The 14,138-nt window shown below is 42.8% G+C and overlaps 2 protein-coding genes across 6 annotated transcripts in view; both read left to right on the top strand.

The window, feature by feature from the left end:
* AGBL4 (ATP/GTP binding protein like 4) overlaps positions 1 to 14,138 on the top strand; it is a 1,510,388-nt gene that overhangs the window by 1,246,582 nt on the left and 249,668 nt on the right. The window lies entirely within an intron of this gene.
* BEND5 (BEN domain containing 5) overlaps positions 1 to 14,138 on the top strand; it is a 50,545-nt gene that overhangs the window by 5,591 nt on the left and 30,816 nt on the right. Inside the window, exons 2-3 of one of the 2 annotated variants that reach the window (XM_030942937.1) lie at positions 10,941 to 11,074; positions 13,113 to 13,497. In XM_030942937.1, the coding sequence (XP_030798797.1) occupies positions 10,941 to 11,074; positions 13,113 to 13,497 (519 nt within the window). Of the gene's footprint in view, positions 1 to 10,940; positions 11,075 to 13,030; positions 13,498 to 14,138 lie in introns of both variants that reach the window. The other variant, XM_030942938.1, reaches the window with a different exon arrangement.

Below are 14,138 nucleotides of genomic sequence, written 5' to 3'. Positions count from 1 at the left end.
TAGAAGAAACCCCACACTTGGGAGAAATAGCTTCCAAAGCCATGTTCTTATTGCTTTGGTAATTTTAGCTCATTCAGGGCTCAGGTCCCAGCTTGGCATTGTTAGTCCAAATAGATCATTTGCTCCAGAAATGCTTTGGAACTTCTACAAAGTTAGCAGTGAAGCAGGGGACTAGCCGATTTCATATGCAAAGATTGTTGCATGTCATCAGTGGGAAACTGCCAACAAAAGGATTTATTTTCTTAAAAAAAGTGAGTGAAAACTTTTAATTTAGGTTTTGACATGTTTTGCTGATGTACTTTGGAGCAAAGATTGGAACTTGCCTGCTGTCATCTGTTGCAGATTCTACTGGGATGTTAACCATTGAAGGTTCAGTCTAATGCAATTTCTCATGTTCAACAACCATATATTTGTTACAACTAAATAGTATGTGCTACAGAGTGCTTCAGACTTCTGATTCACAAACAGAAAGAAAAAATTGTCCCAGGCAAGTTGTTTTTATGCAGTGTTGTGTTATTCAAGAGCATACTAGTTTTTATTTTTAAAAGCACACCCAGAAAGTGGAATTCAGATTGGGGTCTTTGACACCAAGACCAATTCTCTTTCTAGTGTTCCTACCTGCTTTGTCTTATAAGCTCCTTAGTGACAGAAGCTGTGTGTACTCTTCCTACCAGAAGAACATTCGTAATCTGGAGAGGTTTTCTCTTAAGTTCCACAAGTATTGAGTTATACTAGGTGGTCAGCCTTATACTCCAGGGAAATGCAGGAAGAGGAACAGGCATTGTTTTTGTCTACCAAATATGTGGTAAATACCCACCTGGTTCCAGGTTCAGTGCACATATTCTACATCCTTGTGAGATAGAGATTTTTGTTTTACTCAAAAAAAGAGAGCCATTCAGACAATTGTTTAGTGAACACTGTAGGTGCCAGGCAGTGGGCTAAGTCTTCCCACATGGGTTGGACTTGTGGAGAAATATGAATCAGTTCCGTCCAAAATTCTGAGACCTAAACTAAGGTGGTGGTGGTCATGGTGGACCTGAGATGTTTTAAGGAAGGAGAATTAATGGGACGTGGTAACTGACTGATAGTAATGATGTGTGTGATGATGATGTGGTGATCTGGACCTTCCTGTCTTGAGGAGAATCCTATAAGTGTAGCTGGTTGAAAGGGAAAATGATGAGTTTAGCTTGAGACCTGTCGAATCTTAAGGGCCCATGGAACATCTGGGTGGATATGTCAGGAGAGCAAGTAGGCATGTGGTCTGAGGTTCAGAAGAGCATTCTGAGCCAAAGCTCTCAATCTGGCAGTCATGAATATGGAAGGTCTGAAGTTACAGTGGGAGAGAGTGCAGAGTGAGAGAAGTGTGCAAGGGCAAAACATCAGCTTTTAAAGGCACAGTTAAAGAAGAGCCTGAAAAAAAGGTGACTGAGGAGAAACAGCCTTCCCAGTCTAACAGATGGACTTAGAATCGGGGGATAACCAGCAGAGATAGGTGTCCTGGAAACCAAATGAGAAGAGAGGTCTTTGGATCCTGGAACTAGGCTTGTTTTGGTTTCTTTTAACTATATAGCAGCTGCCTTTTCTTTTTCACTCATTGGTCAGACATAGGATAGGATAGCTAAATATATAAGCAGGAAAAGAAAAGATTTGCATGGGATGATAGTTTGGTAATTTTCATTTTCTGAGTTTTGCACCACAGAGGAAGGATCAGACTTGTTCTTGAAAGTAGAGTTAGGATCAGAGAATGGAATTCACAGGCATTGGTGGAAGCAATATAACAGCAGAGAAAGCAGACAAATAATGGAAAGGGCTTCTAGCATGGTGCTGAGCTCCCTGTTACTGGAGGTGGCAAGCAGGTCGGGGGTATTTTAGGATGGAATCCTGGACTATGGGAGAGTTTGGTTAGATGACTTCTAGATCATTTCCATAACTACAGAAGAGGAAATTTTAGAGTGCTGAAAGAGGACAGGCTTTGAAGTTACATAGTCTGGGTTCAAATTGTGACTGTGCTACTTAGAAGCTGAGTGGCTTTGGGGAGATTACTTCCCATCTCTGAGTTCCAGGTGCTCATCTATAGCATGGAGATAGTAATTGCCCACTGTGTTATTTAGCAAGATAATAGGGAAAAATGTCTGGCATATAGTAGATTCTCCTTAAATATAGATAACTGCTAGGAACTACAGTGGACGAATAGGTGCTGAGAGAAGAACAGTGACTTGCTTAGTTGCAGATACTGCCCACTGTGGAAAGGAATGACTTAGAGGAACGAGCACATGGAAGGAGCACACAAGTTTAAAATTTAACTTGTGTGTATGTTTTAAATCCTCCTGGGACTTGACCTAAGCATGAAAGGCTTACTATTAATATTTTCCTCCATGTTTTGTTCTTCTGTGATACTGTCCTGGGGGTGTTTATTGCGCTGACAACAGCCCTGTTGAGGCACATGGAGGCAGCTAGACAAATGACTCTGCAGAATGAACTTCCCAGTTTTGTCTGTGCCCCAATCCTGTACCAAGGCCAGTGAGGTGGTGGGAGTGAGAACAAGGAGACCTACTGAAACCTGGCCAGCAATTCCTTCTCTCCCTATTTGGATGGCCTCAGTAGGGCATTTCTTCAAACATGCCCACTTGGAGGAATCTTCTAGCTCATCTACTGTTACCCTACATTACACAGCTGAGAAAGAAACTTGGAAGTCCCTGTGACTGGCCAGCGGTCACATAGCTAGATGGATCCGTTAAGGTTTCCTACTGTAGTCTTCATGTTTTACAGAAAAGAAAATCTAGAGAGAGGACTAATCACCAAACAGGTTAGTGAGACAGCCAGGCCTTGATTTGGTGTCTCCTGATGTCTTTCTGCTACACCACAGCAGGGCACTTTTTTTTTTTTTTTTTTTTTTTTTTTTTTTTTTTGTAGTCTTGGCTATGTACAATCCTTGAAACTTGAGACTTTTGTCTGCCTTGGATTTTATAAAAACAAACACTATTGGCCAGAGAATGCAATGTGTTTGTATTTTCTGTGGCATATCTGTTTTTAATGCAGACATAAAACTTCACAGGATTTTTGTATGGATGAAAAACTTTAAACTTATGTGTAGATATTTATAAGACCTTTATAAAGTGTTTTATGTATAGCCTTTCAGGATTTCATCCTGGCTAACAAACTTATACCAAATTTGGCTCTATGATGTTGGATTATTTTAATTGTCCAGCCTGATTATATGTCAGATGGAAGTTAAGACAGAGTTTCTCCCATTTTAATAATACTGTAAATTCTTCAGGGGCAAATTCATTTTTGAAGACAGACTTGCATTGGGTTTCCTGTCACTTGCTTGTTTTTTCTAAAACACCATTTGCCTATTACCACCATGCTTCCTTTTTTCCCAGTAGTAAGTTTAATGGAATGTTTCTCCTCCTCGGATTAATAATACTAAGTTCTGCTATATTTTTGAATAGCAGTTTTTACCATATATTTTTTACAAGAAAGTTCTTTGTGGCTTTGAGTAGAGACCCTATTTGGGCATTATTTAGAGCTTTGTGGCTTTGATAAGCCTTGTAGTTCAGGAGTGTGGCATCAGGTCATATTTATATAGTGTTTACTTCAATTTGGGAATTCATCACAGTATTCTCTTAGGATGTAGGCAAGATCTTGGGAGAAAGACAGGCACTTTAGGAAGTTATATTGACATATTCATCATTTTATATGTGCCTTATAGTTCATTTGAGAAGTTACAGCAACTTCATAATTTTTCTCTTGTTCCCATAGGATAATTAGGTGATAGAAACAGGGCCTGTATTAAACAGACTTGATTTGAAATGTTGGCTCTGCTATTTGCGTCTTTACGAAAGCCACCTCGCTTCTATGAGCCTGAGTTCCTGCTTCAGTAGAATTATTGTAGGGATTAAACATAGGGAGTTTGTAAGGAATGTTGCCCAGGGCCTGGCATGTAGTAGGTGCTCACTCAGTATTTGTTGAATGGATGAATGCAATTAGCACATTGTAGTAGCTAGAAAGGAGGAGGAAAAGGATAATGCCCCCAAATCTTTGGTGGTTTTCCTTGCCCTGGACATAAAATAATCCAGAAGTCGAGATTGGTGATTTTATCTTCAGAGGCTGCACATTTATTTTTGTTTACACTAAAACTAATTATTTGGCCTCAAGTTTAGAGCAGTTGCACAGACTGGCTAAGTAGAGAGCTTTCTTCATCCTTCCTAGTCAACTGCTAATTTACTCTGTGGTTTCGTGGAATTCAAAGCCAGAAGCATATGCCAAAGTCACATTAAAATGCCACATAAAGTATTTACTGTCTTATATGATCCACACCACCATTCACCTTCATTCATGTGACCAGTCAAGAGTTATAGCTTCTTGTCACCCTGTGTTCTGTCTCCTCCTCACATCTCATCCGTATTGCTTGCCACTGTCACATTAATCTTCCTAAAACATCTCTTTCATCATGTCTCAGTCTGTGTCAGATACCTGCAGTGGTTCTCTTTGCCATGAGACAAAAGCCAAACAGGTAATACACAAGGGTAGCCTAACAGCTGCTGTTTATTGAACATCTATGACAAGAAAGACACTGTGCTTGTTGCTTTTACATGAACTGTCTCTTTGGAAAAGAGTTTATTATCCCCACTTTACTGATAATGGAACTGAGTCTCAGACAGGTTAACTAGCTTACCCCAAGCTCCCACAGTTAGTATGTAGCAAAGCCAGAATTCCAAATCAGGACCACCTGAATCAAAAGACTGCACTGTTTTTGCTAGGTACTGGGCCTCCTTCTCCCAACTGTTTCTTCCATTTGTTGTGATGACACTGAATGTTCAGTAATCTTCTGTGGTTGTGAGGTATCTATACCTTCAATTCAGGGTTAGGGTTAGGAAGGCATAGAGAGCAGATATTTGCACTATATAAGCCAGTGTCTCTCACAAAGTCAAACTTTGCATTTTGGTTGGGTTCTTGTCATATACTGGGTCGTAAGGACCAAAAACACAAAGACTACTTAGCATAGTTCCGAAACCAAAACAGGAACTTGGTAAATGTTCACTGCCTGCAGAAAAGAATAAGCAGAGGACTTGGGTCTTCCTGAACCCTCACCCTGGGAACATGGGTCCAGGAAGAGACTGGTAAGTATTAGGATGGAGCCAGGAGGTGGTTAACTCTCAGAGGAGCCTCGAAATCCCCCTGGCCAAGCATCAAGGCAGCCAGGATCCAGGTCAAGAAGCATGTGAATGAGGGTGCTATCTGCTTCTGTCCGTTTCCTGAACTCATTCATTACACTTCAGAGCTTCCTGGACTATTCAGCCTACCTTTTCAAAGAACCCATTCAAGCCCTGAGGGTTGGCCACAACTTGTTTCTGTTGTGCCTGGTGATGGTTGCTGCTTTCTGGAGACTGACTGAGGATAGAGGATGCGGTCTGGCAAGAAAGTAGGAGTCAAGTGGTCTTCTGCTTTGAACTTAGGCTGGGGAATTTGGATGTCCTCAACTGTAGCTATCATTCACTCATTCATTCAGTATTTATTCTGGCTCTACCATGTTCCAGGAATGTGTTTAGAGGGGATAAAGCATAGGCTTGAGGCATGTTGATCTATAGCACATCTTGGCTGTGTACCTTCCCAGCTGGGTGACTTTAGGAAGAGAGTTTTCTTTCTTTGAGCCTCATTTCTTCTTTTTTGGGAAAAAAAAATGTGGCTTGTAACACCTACTTGCAGGGTTGCTGTGAGGTATAATTTATATGAAGATCTTTATAGAGGTATCTGACATGTAGCAGACATTCCACAAGTGGTAACTTAATTTTTTATTGAGATATATTTCATTTGATGTGAATTTCACCATTTTAACCATTTTAAAGTGTGTGCAAGTGAGTGTTTTTTAGTATATATATTCCCAGTGTTCTGTAACCATCACCACTACTTTATTCCAGAACATTTTTGTCACTCAGAAAGAAAAGAAATCCGTGTTACCCACTGAGCAGTCACTCTTTATTGCCCTTTTCCCCCTGCTCTTGGTAACAACGAAACTACTTTTTGTCTCTATGGATTTACCCATTCTGAACATTTCATATAAATGAAATCAATAAGTGGCCTTTGTGTCTGGCTTCTTTTACTTTGCATAATATTTTTAAGATTCATCCATGTTGTAGCATGAGTCAGTACATCATTTCTCTTTATGGTTGAATGATACTCTCTTGTATGGGTATACCACATTTTGTTAGCCATTCATAAGTTGATGGACAGTTGGGTTTTTTCCACCTTTTGGTTGTTAATAATAATGCTGCTATGAACATTTGTGTATAAGTTTTTGTTTGGGTATATTTTTTCATTTATCTTGCATATACACCCAGGAGTGGAATTGCTGGGTTATGGTAATTCTGTGTTTAGTTTTCTGAGGAGCTGCCATACTGTTCTCCACTGTGGCTGCCCATTCTGCATTCCCCAACAGGAATGTATGAAAGTTCCACTATCTTTACATTCTTTACAACACTTGTTATTTTACTTTTATTTTTGATTTGAGCCATCCTAATGAGTATAAAGTGGTATCTCATTGTAGTTTTGATTTGCATTTCCCTAATGACTGACGGTGTTGAGCTCCTTTCATATGCTTATTGGTGTAGCCTCTTTTTATTATTCTTTCATTAAACATTTTTGTTTGATGAGTCTCTATTGTATGGATAGTTCTATGATATGGGCCCTACCCTGAGGTTACTCATACGCCAGTGGATAAGATCTTTAAGCTGATAATTGCAAATAGTAAGATAATAGACTACAAAGAAGGTATGTAGGATGTGTAGATGTGTAATGGCATCTTTGAGAGGGGGGGAGAAGATGAGTGGAAGCTAAACAGAGTTTGTCAAGCACACAAGAAAAAAGGGCATACTAATTAGATGGAAGAGCCTAGAGTCTTGAGTATAGCTGGTAGGGCGATGAGGCCTCCTGTCATCAGATGGGAAGTATCACCCATCTTAGGCAGCTAAGCAGGTCTCTACCTCCAGAAGCAAGCCTGCCCCAAGCACCAAGCCAGCAGAAGCCAGCAGGCAATCCTTGCTGAGCTCTGTCATCCACTGCGTCTTTGTGTCTTTGTCTCTTTGTCAGGGCTCTATTGTTTTCAAGGAACATTTACTGAGCTGATATGATCCTACTTGAGGTAGATATTGTATCTCCATTTCTACAGAGAAAAATTATGCTCAGTGAGGTAGCCGCTTCCTGACATCTCACACCTACAAAGCGACAGAACTGGACTTGGAATCCAGGTTGTCTGATGCCTAGTTTATTCCGCATCGGCACACTGAGCCTCAGCTCTTCTTAACTTGGCATTCAAGGCCACTTACTTTCTAGTTCCAACCACCTTTCCTTACCTTCTCACCTCTCCCTGCTGCCTATAACTGAACCATCTTTTATAACCATTTCATTCTAAATACTTCACCAGCCTTCCCCATTTGGCTTCTATTATTTACCCCTCTTGTGTAGTCCAGATTCTTACCATCCTTTAAATGGCTATCCTTTTATGAGCACCAACTGTTGAAGTGCCATTCACTCTACTCAAGTTTTTAACACACCGAACTGGTAATCTTCACAGTGTTCTGCAATGTGAGTAGGAATTATTTACTTCAATTCATAGATGAGGAAATAGCCTCAGAGAAGTACATTAACTGACTCCTAACTTACCTAGCAAGTAACGAGTCTAGCTCAAATGCCGCCTCCTTTCAAAAGCCTTCCAGGGTTACACTGACCGAAGTGATTTCCCTTGCTCCCAAAATCCTTTAGCAGTTACTTCTCCCTTATTCAAATTCAGCATTTGAGATCTTGGGTTATCTTTTCTTGTGTTTTTATCTTATATCCCCAGCTGGATGTTTGTTCATCTGTGTCCCCAGTGTTTTGTTTTTCTAAGACCACCAGAGCGGCAACTGTTTTGTTTTTCTAAGACCACCAGAGCGGGTACAAAAGAACCAGCGACTAGGCAAGGGTAGGAGCAAAACTGCAAGTTTATTTTGGTCACCTAGCTTCAAGGAAAGAAGGTGGGTAGGGAGAGGTCTGTTGGCCCCCCGACAAAAGGGGCCCCCAGAGTCACCCGTACAGCTCTCGGACGGAGTTCCCACAGTCCTGACATCCCGACAGGAGTGGAGGACTGAGGAAGGCCGCGCGTGGCGTGCCTCTGGAGCGGCTTTTCTAGGAGTGGGAGGGCAATAGGCGGGGCACGGGCGTGTCAGGGGGCGTTCCACAGGTGCGACCAGGTAAATCTTGGTCTCTTCAGATTGACATCACCTGGCGCATGCCTAGTTGGTCTGCACCTTCCCGGGTCGCCGACTGGATTTTCGCGCGCGCGGGAAAAGTTGGGGGTTGAAGAACCCGGAAGTGCGCCATCTTGCCTCCGTTCATCCAAACACCCAGGACCTAGTTTAGATCCTACAGAGTAAATTCTCAGTAAAGGTTAAGTCGAGGCATAGAAGGCAAAGCTCTGGATTATGTGGTCCAAGTTCTCCCCCATTCATGTTATGACACTAACTTCTGTGACCTTGCACAACGGTGAGCTCTCCAGGCTAGGGACCCTGTTCATCCTGCCCCTCCTTTATTCCTGGGCCTGAGAGTTGCATGCATGGATGCACAAACTTCACCAGTTAGAACCTTATTTTTCTCATCTGCATTTTGAAAAATAGAATTGGATGATTTGAGGATCATTCTCCATCCAGATGTTAACGTGGTTTTGTGAGTCCAAATGATTGCTTTTCTCCACACCAACATGATCCTGAGCTACAGAGTTTCAGCCCAGGAAGGCATAACATAGCTTGTCATTTCTAGTTTGGTGGCTCTGCATGTCAAACTTTGTCCTGAACTTGTCAAATTGAAGACTAGCGCAGGAGCTTTGCCCAACACATTCAGAAATCCTAATACCACCCTTATCCTCTCTCTCTCTTTCTCTCTTTTTGTCTGTTTTTTTCCACACAGACACACAAACATACACACACACAAACACCATGGTAAGATAATTTCATCTGATGTACTTTCTTTAGGTTTTACATTTTAGCAGCCTTTTAACTTACAAGTCAGCAGCGATTTGTAGGAGGGAAACTGTTGCTCTTTTAGAAAACCCCAGTCCCTATTGTTGTTCATGCCTAACCCGTTGGATGCATTTTATAGCCACAAAGAGTGTAAGAACGAGCCATTGTTGTGAAAATAGAAACCCAAGGGTTGCTCCTCTGCTCAATGGGAAAGGCCATTTTCATCCGTAGGGGGTTGTTAACAAAGACCACCTCCTTTTTTTCTGAGCAGTTCATTTATCATCCTTACCCTACTTAAATCATTTCTTCATTTTTTAAAATTAAATCTCTATTCACTTTATGCTTAAGAGAAGAAAATGATTCAGAATACATTGACAATACCAATTATATTGTGCCATCCATCGAATGGCCAGTGTATAGCAGGCACTGTCCAGTGGATTGCGTGAATTATTGCTCTCATCCTCACAACCTCCATTATGTCCAGAGAGATTAAGGCCCTTACATACCTGTCCTCTTCCTGTCATAGAAAAGCTGAGGTTCACACTGAAGTCTCTGATATTGGACTCCCACCTCTGACCAGCTGGGCCTTCATCCCTAAGACCGTTTGGGAAGATTCAGTATTTGAGTACATTCTGGAATAGTTATGTGCTTATAAGCTGCCTTCTCAGCATTACTAACAAGTTGTGAGGAGAGAAGCCTGGCCTGGGAACAGTGTAAGAGCATGTTTAACACATGCAAATACATGCATACATACAGACACACACACACACACACACACACACCCCTTCAGGACTAGATTTAACTAACTACCTGGCCATATGCTACATCCAACATCGGGTAACATGCTACAAAACGCATTTGGGATACAGCAATGGGAACCTTCGAGGACTATGAGAAACAGCAATCTCTAAAGTGTCAGTTTAAGCTTTGAACACAAAGTATTTTACTACAAGGGTACAGTTCCAGAAAAGATTCAGATTTTTACCTCTGGAGCCCTCTTGTTTGAACTTTTATTTTTGGACATATCCAGTGAGAGACAAATCTGGAAAGTCCAGTTTGAAATCTGTGCAGAAAAAAAAAAAAAAAAAAAAAAAAAAAACAGATTATCTGAAGTTGAGCTTAAAGAATGAGAAAATGAGTAGAAATAATATCCTTTTGTATTTGTGTAGCACTTTACGTTCAGTATGTGTTGTCAGCACACGTAAGCAGTGGACAAGGTGCCAGAGGCCTCTTTCCCACTCCTGGCTGTTCCTCAGCTCATGCCGTTGGCAAGCCTCTTCCATCCTCTGGGTTTGAATTTCCTCATGTAACATGAGAGAGTTGGACCACTTGTTCACTGAGGTCCCTCAAACTCAGTCATGCTGAGATTTGATACCAGTAAAAAGGGGATAAATGTTATTCTTCCCCCGTCTGCCTTACCTTAGCCCGTCTTGTATAGGGCTGTGGAGATACCCCTGCCCTTCCTTACATCCCTATCAGCTATAATCTCTCTCATGTCTATTGGTACTTGAGCTGACAGAAACCCACCAAGTTCTCCTGGGAAGACACTTGACTTAGAAAGATCTGAGTTGAGTTGAGGGATTCATGTGCCATTTTAGTTTAGATCAGATAGCAATCTAAGGGCTGTTCCAATTCAAGATTCTAGAATTCCATAAAAGGCCACCTGTTAGGGTATACTTAGAGAAACCCCTAAGCAAATTCACTGGCTGCTATTTCAACACTTTGTATGACAGTGCTTTTCGCAAGCACTCTTGTTCCTAGAGTTTGTTCTGCACTGCTATTAGGATCCCGGCATGCAAGAGGGAACCGGCCTTGAGTTTGTTTGTTTTTCGTTTTTAACTGGTCTGGCCTCCATTATTTTCTAGCATTTGAGGTTTTGGGCATTCTGAACTCATAATGACTCATTTTAACTCATAATGAACCTTGTTCTCTTGATATGCATTTTAGAAGACAAATCTGACCTTGAAAACAGTGTGATGCAGAAGAAAATAAAAATCCCCAAGCTTTCTCTTAATCATGTAGAAGAAGATGGAGAGGTTAAAGATTATGGGGAAGAAGATTTACAGCTTAGACACATCAAGGTAACAAAATCTTTTCTTTCTTTGGAAGTATGCGGGAGCATTTTCAGATACCTCATAGCTAAAGAATTTCATTCTGGCTTCCTCTCCCCATGTAAATGTCCCCTGGTATCAGAGGCCATGATTTTTTTCAGAGTAGGGAAAGCATGGGACAACTAGTGTGTATTTGCCTTGCTGGCCAACTTTCCAGAGAGCCCTGATTCATGCTGTGCCACCAAGCACGGTCCTGTTTGCATAGTCTGTGCAGTGTCATCGCTGTTGGAGGTTTGGAACGGTGTGTTTCTCCTTGGCCCACAGCTCTGGAGAGGCCACTGCTGAGCTCCAACAATGTTAAGCAGCTGTTCTTGGGGAGAAGTTTAGGGGCAGTCACTGTCAGATTGCCCCAAATTGCTAAGGCTGGACTCATTGGGAAGTGCACGAGGTTCACAGAAGGGGTCTGTGAGACCTTGGGTTAGATGAAAACGTTTGCATGAGGTTGTATTTTCTTGCTGTGTGCCCCAGTTGGTCTCCAGCCTTCACTTTGGAAACTGCTGAAAATCTTGTTCGGCAAGCTAGCTATTTTTTTCTGTGCAGTAGATACCTGAGAGGAAGGGAGGAGGAAGATAAGGAAATGGGATGTCTTCTGCATTGCCCATGGTCTGATTTTGGACACAAGGTTGAGGGTGTTCCCAGGGAATGTAGCTGAGTTCAATTCATGGCATTCACTGTACTCCTGCTATGGGCCTGACCCTGTGCTGGTACCTGGAGCCATTAGCCAGACATGGTCTCTGCCTCCAAGGGTCTCACATTATAGTGACACAGACATATTGTAACGATCACTTTAGATAAATGATAAATTCATCCCTTATCCCAGCAGATAAAACGACTTAAGATTTTGTCATGTGACACAATATCAGAGTCATAGTTTCATTGGGCTGGGTTTGATTTGGTTTGGTTTTCCTTAAATTTCCTGAAACTTAGTGAGAAGTGCCTGGAATCTCATGTCCTCAGTCGTCTGCACTTCCTACAAGTGCCCCAGTCAGGAGAGCTCCTAACCCTCCTACCCTGAGTGAAGAATTCATTTGATCCTGTAACTCTCACTGCCCCTCAGTAGAAGCTGTAGCTACTTGAGCTAGAATTTCCTCAGGCAGTAGAACCCCAAGCCCTGGGGGAGTCCTGGATAATTCTTTTGTAAATTAACTTTCTTCTGTCTATCCACTGTCTTGCTGAGGGAGAGGCTGGCAGACATGGGGGGACGGAGCCTTGTACTGGAAGTTAGATTCCAATTCTGGCTTTGGCTCTGTTTGTATCTCACTGTGTGACCTTAAGTGTAATCCTTCCCCTCTCTGACCCTCAGTTTTCTCACCTGGAACATGAGGAAGTGAAACTGAAAGTACTTTTCAATGCTAGAATTCTTTGAACTTTTCAGTTGAGTAAACATTTTTCAAGCCCCTACTGAGTGCCAGTTCTGAGTAGGCAGAGGAGGAACAGAGAAAATATGACATGTTTTCTTTCGTAGATTAGAGTAGATTAGAGTTTTTAACATCCTTTCCATCTAAAGCATTCTTGATGAAAAGTTTACATGGTGAATTGCCTTTAGGGGAGGAATTTTTTGTTTTTGTTGTTGAAGAAATTTGTGACTCCTCTGGGATCACTTGGCCTGGCCTGATTTCTCCCTGATTCTCCACAAATACATATTGAACACCCCCATGCGCAAGCCACTGCCTAGGCATTGTGGGTGGGCTGGGGCCTGGGGAGTTGGGAAAGGTGGTCATGGTATATGCATCCAGGAGGCAGAGTGGTGAAAGGAAAAAGTGCAGGCCTGGGAAACCAGTGTCCTGGTTATGACTTTGGGCAAGCCTCTTCCCCACTCAGAACCCCATTTATAAAATGTTTCCCCATTTATAAAATGAAGGGCTTTGACTAAGTGTTTGCACAGGTTTCTCCAAGCACTGATGTTCTGTGATTCTGTGATTTTAGGATTGTCTGGGGAAATATTGAGCTGCAGTCCAAGAAAGTCCCAGCTGCCCTTGCCTGAACTGATTCTCGTTGTCCTACACAGAGACCTGAGGGGCGGAAGCCGAGCGAAGTGGCGCACAAGAGCATCGAGGCTGTGGTGGCTCGGCTAGAGAAGCAGAACGGCCTGAGCCTGGGCCATAGCACGTGTCCGGAAGAGGTCTTCGTGGAGGCCTCGCCAGGCACAGAGGACATGGACAGTCTAGAAGATGCTGTGGTGCCCCGGGCTCTGTATGAGGAGCTGCTGCGCAACTACCAGCAGCAGCAGGAAGAGATGCGCCACCTCCAGCAGGAGCTGGAGCGGACTCGGAGGCAGCTGGTACAACAGGCCAAGAAGCTCAAGGAGTACGGGGCACTTGTGTCTGAAATGAAGGAGCTCCGTGACCTCAACCGGAGGCTCCAGGACGTGCTGCTCCTGCGGCTTGGCAGCGGTGAGTGCCCCAGCAGGCCACCTACCACTCCACATGGGTGGAATGCTTCATCCAGATCCTCTTCTGGGAGGAGAAAGGGGAGAGGGAGACCAAGTGCCCCGGAGGCTAGGGAAGGACAGACACTTGGCTTATCAGTTATCTCAAGGAAGAGTCGCTCCCACTCATAGTGAATCTGATAGGAGCTTATGTATGCCACAGCCTCAGCTATGGAAACATTGGCGAACATGGGTCAGAGAATAAGAGCTGACAAAATATTTGTCACTGCTCACTCATTTATGCATTCTTTCAGCAAGAGGCAGTAACAGGGATTGTAGGGAACCTCTCCAAGGAAGTTTCAGGATAGTAAAAAGAAGTAGACATGATCCTAACAACATGTATTAGTTTAAGTCAGAAAGTGATAAATGCCAAAGGAGAATGCTGACAAAATGACATGAGAGTTCAGGGCTTGGAGTGGTTATTTGTAACTGAGGGCATGGAGAGACTTCAGTAAGGAACTGAGGTTTGAAGGGTGGGCAGTGTTTCAAGGCACAAGAGGAGGCTGAGCAGCACTCATGAGCATGGGAAGATACCTGGAGCACACTAAGAGGAATAATGCAAATGTGCTTTGAGGACAGAAGACGGAAGGACTTGAAAACTTGACT

The sequence above is a fragment of the Rhinopithecus roxellana genome, chromosome 12 (genome assembly GCF_007565055.1).
Source record: "Rhinopithecus roxellana isolate Shanxi Qingling chromosome 12, ASM756505v1, whole genome shotgun sequence".
In the NCBI taxonomy this organism is placed as follows: domain Eukaryota; kingdom Metazoa; phylum Chordata; class Mammalia; order Primates; family Cercopithecidae; genus Rhinopithecus; species Rhinopithecus roxellana.
The sequence above is the reverse complement of the archived record's forward strand: the minus strand, read 5'-3'. Positions and strand labels throughout refer to the sequence as shown.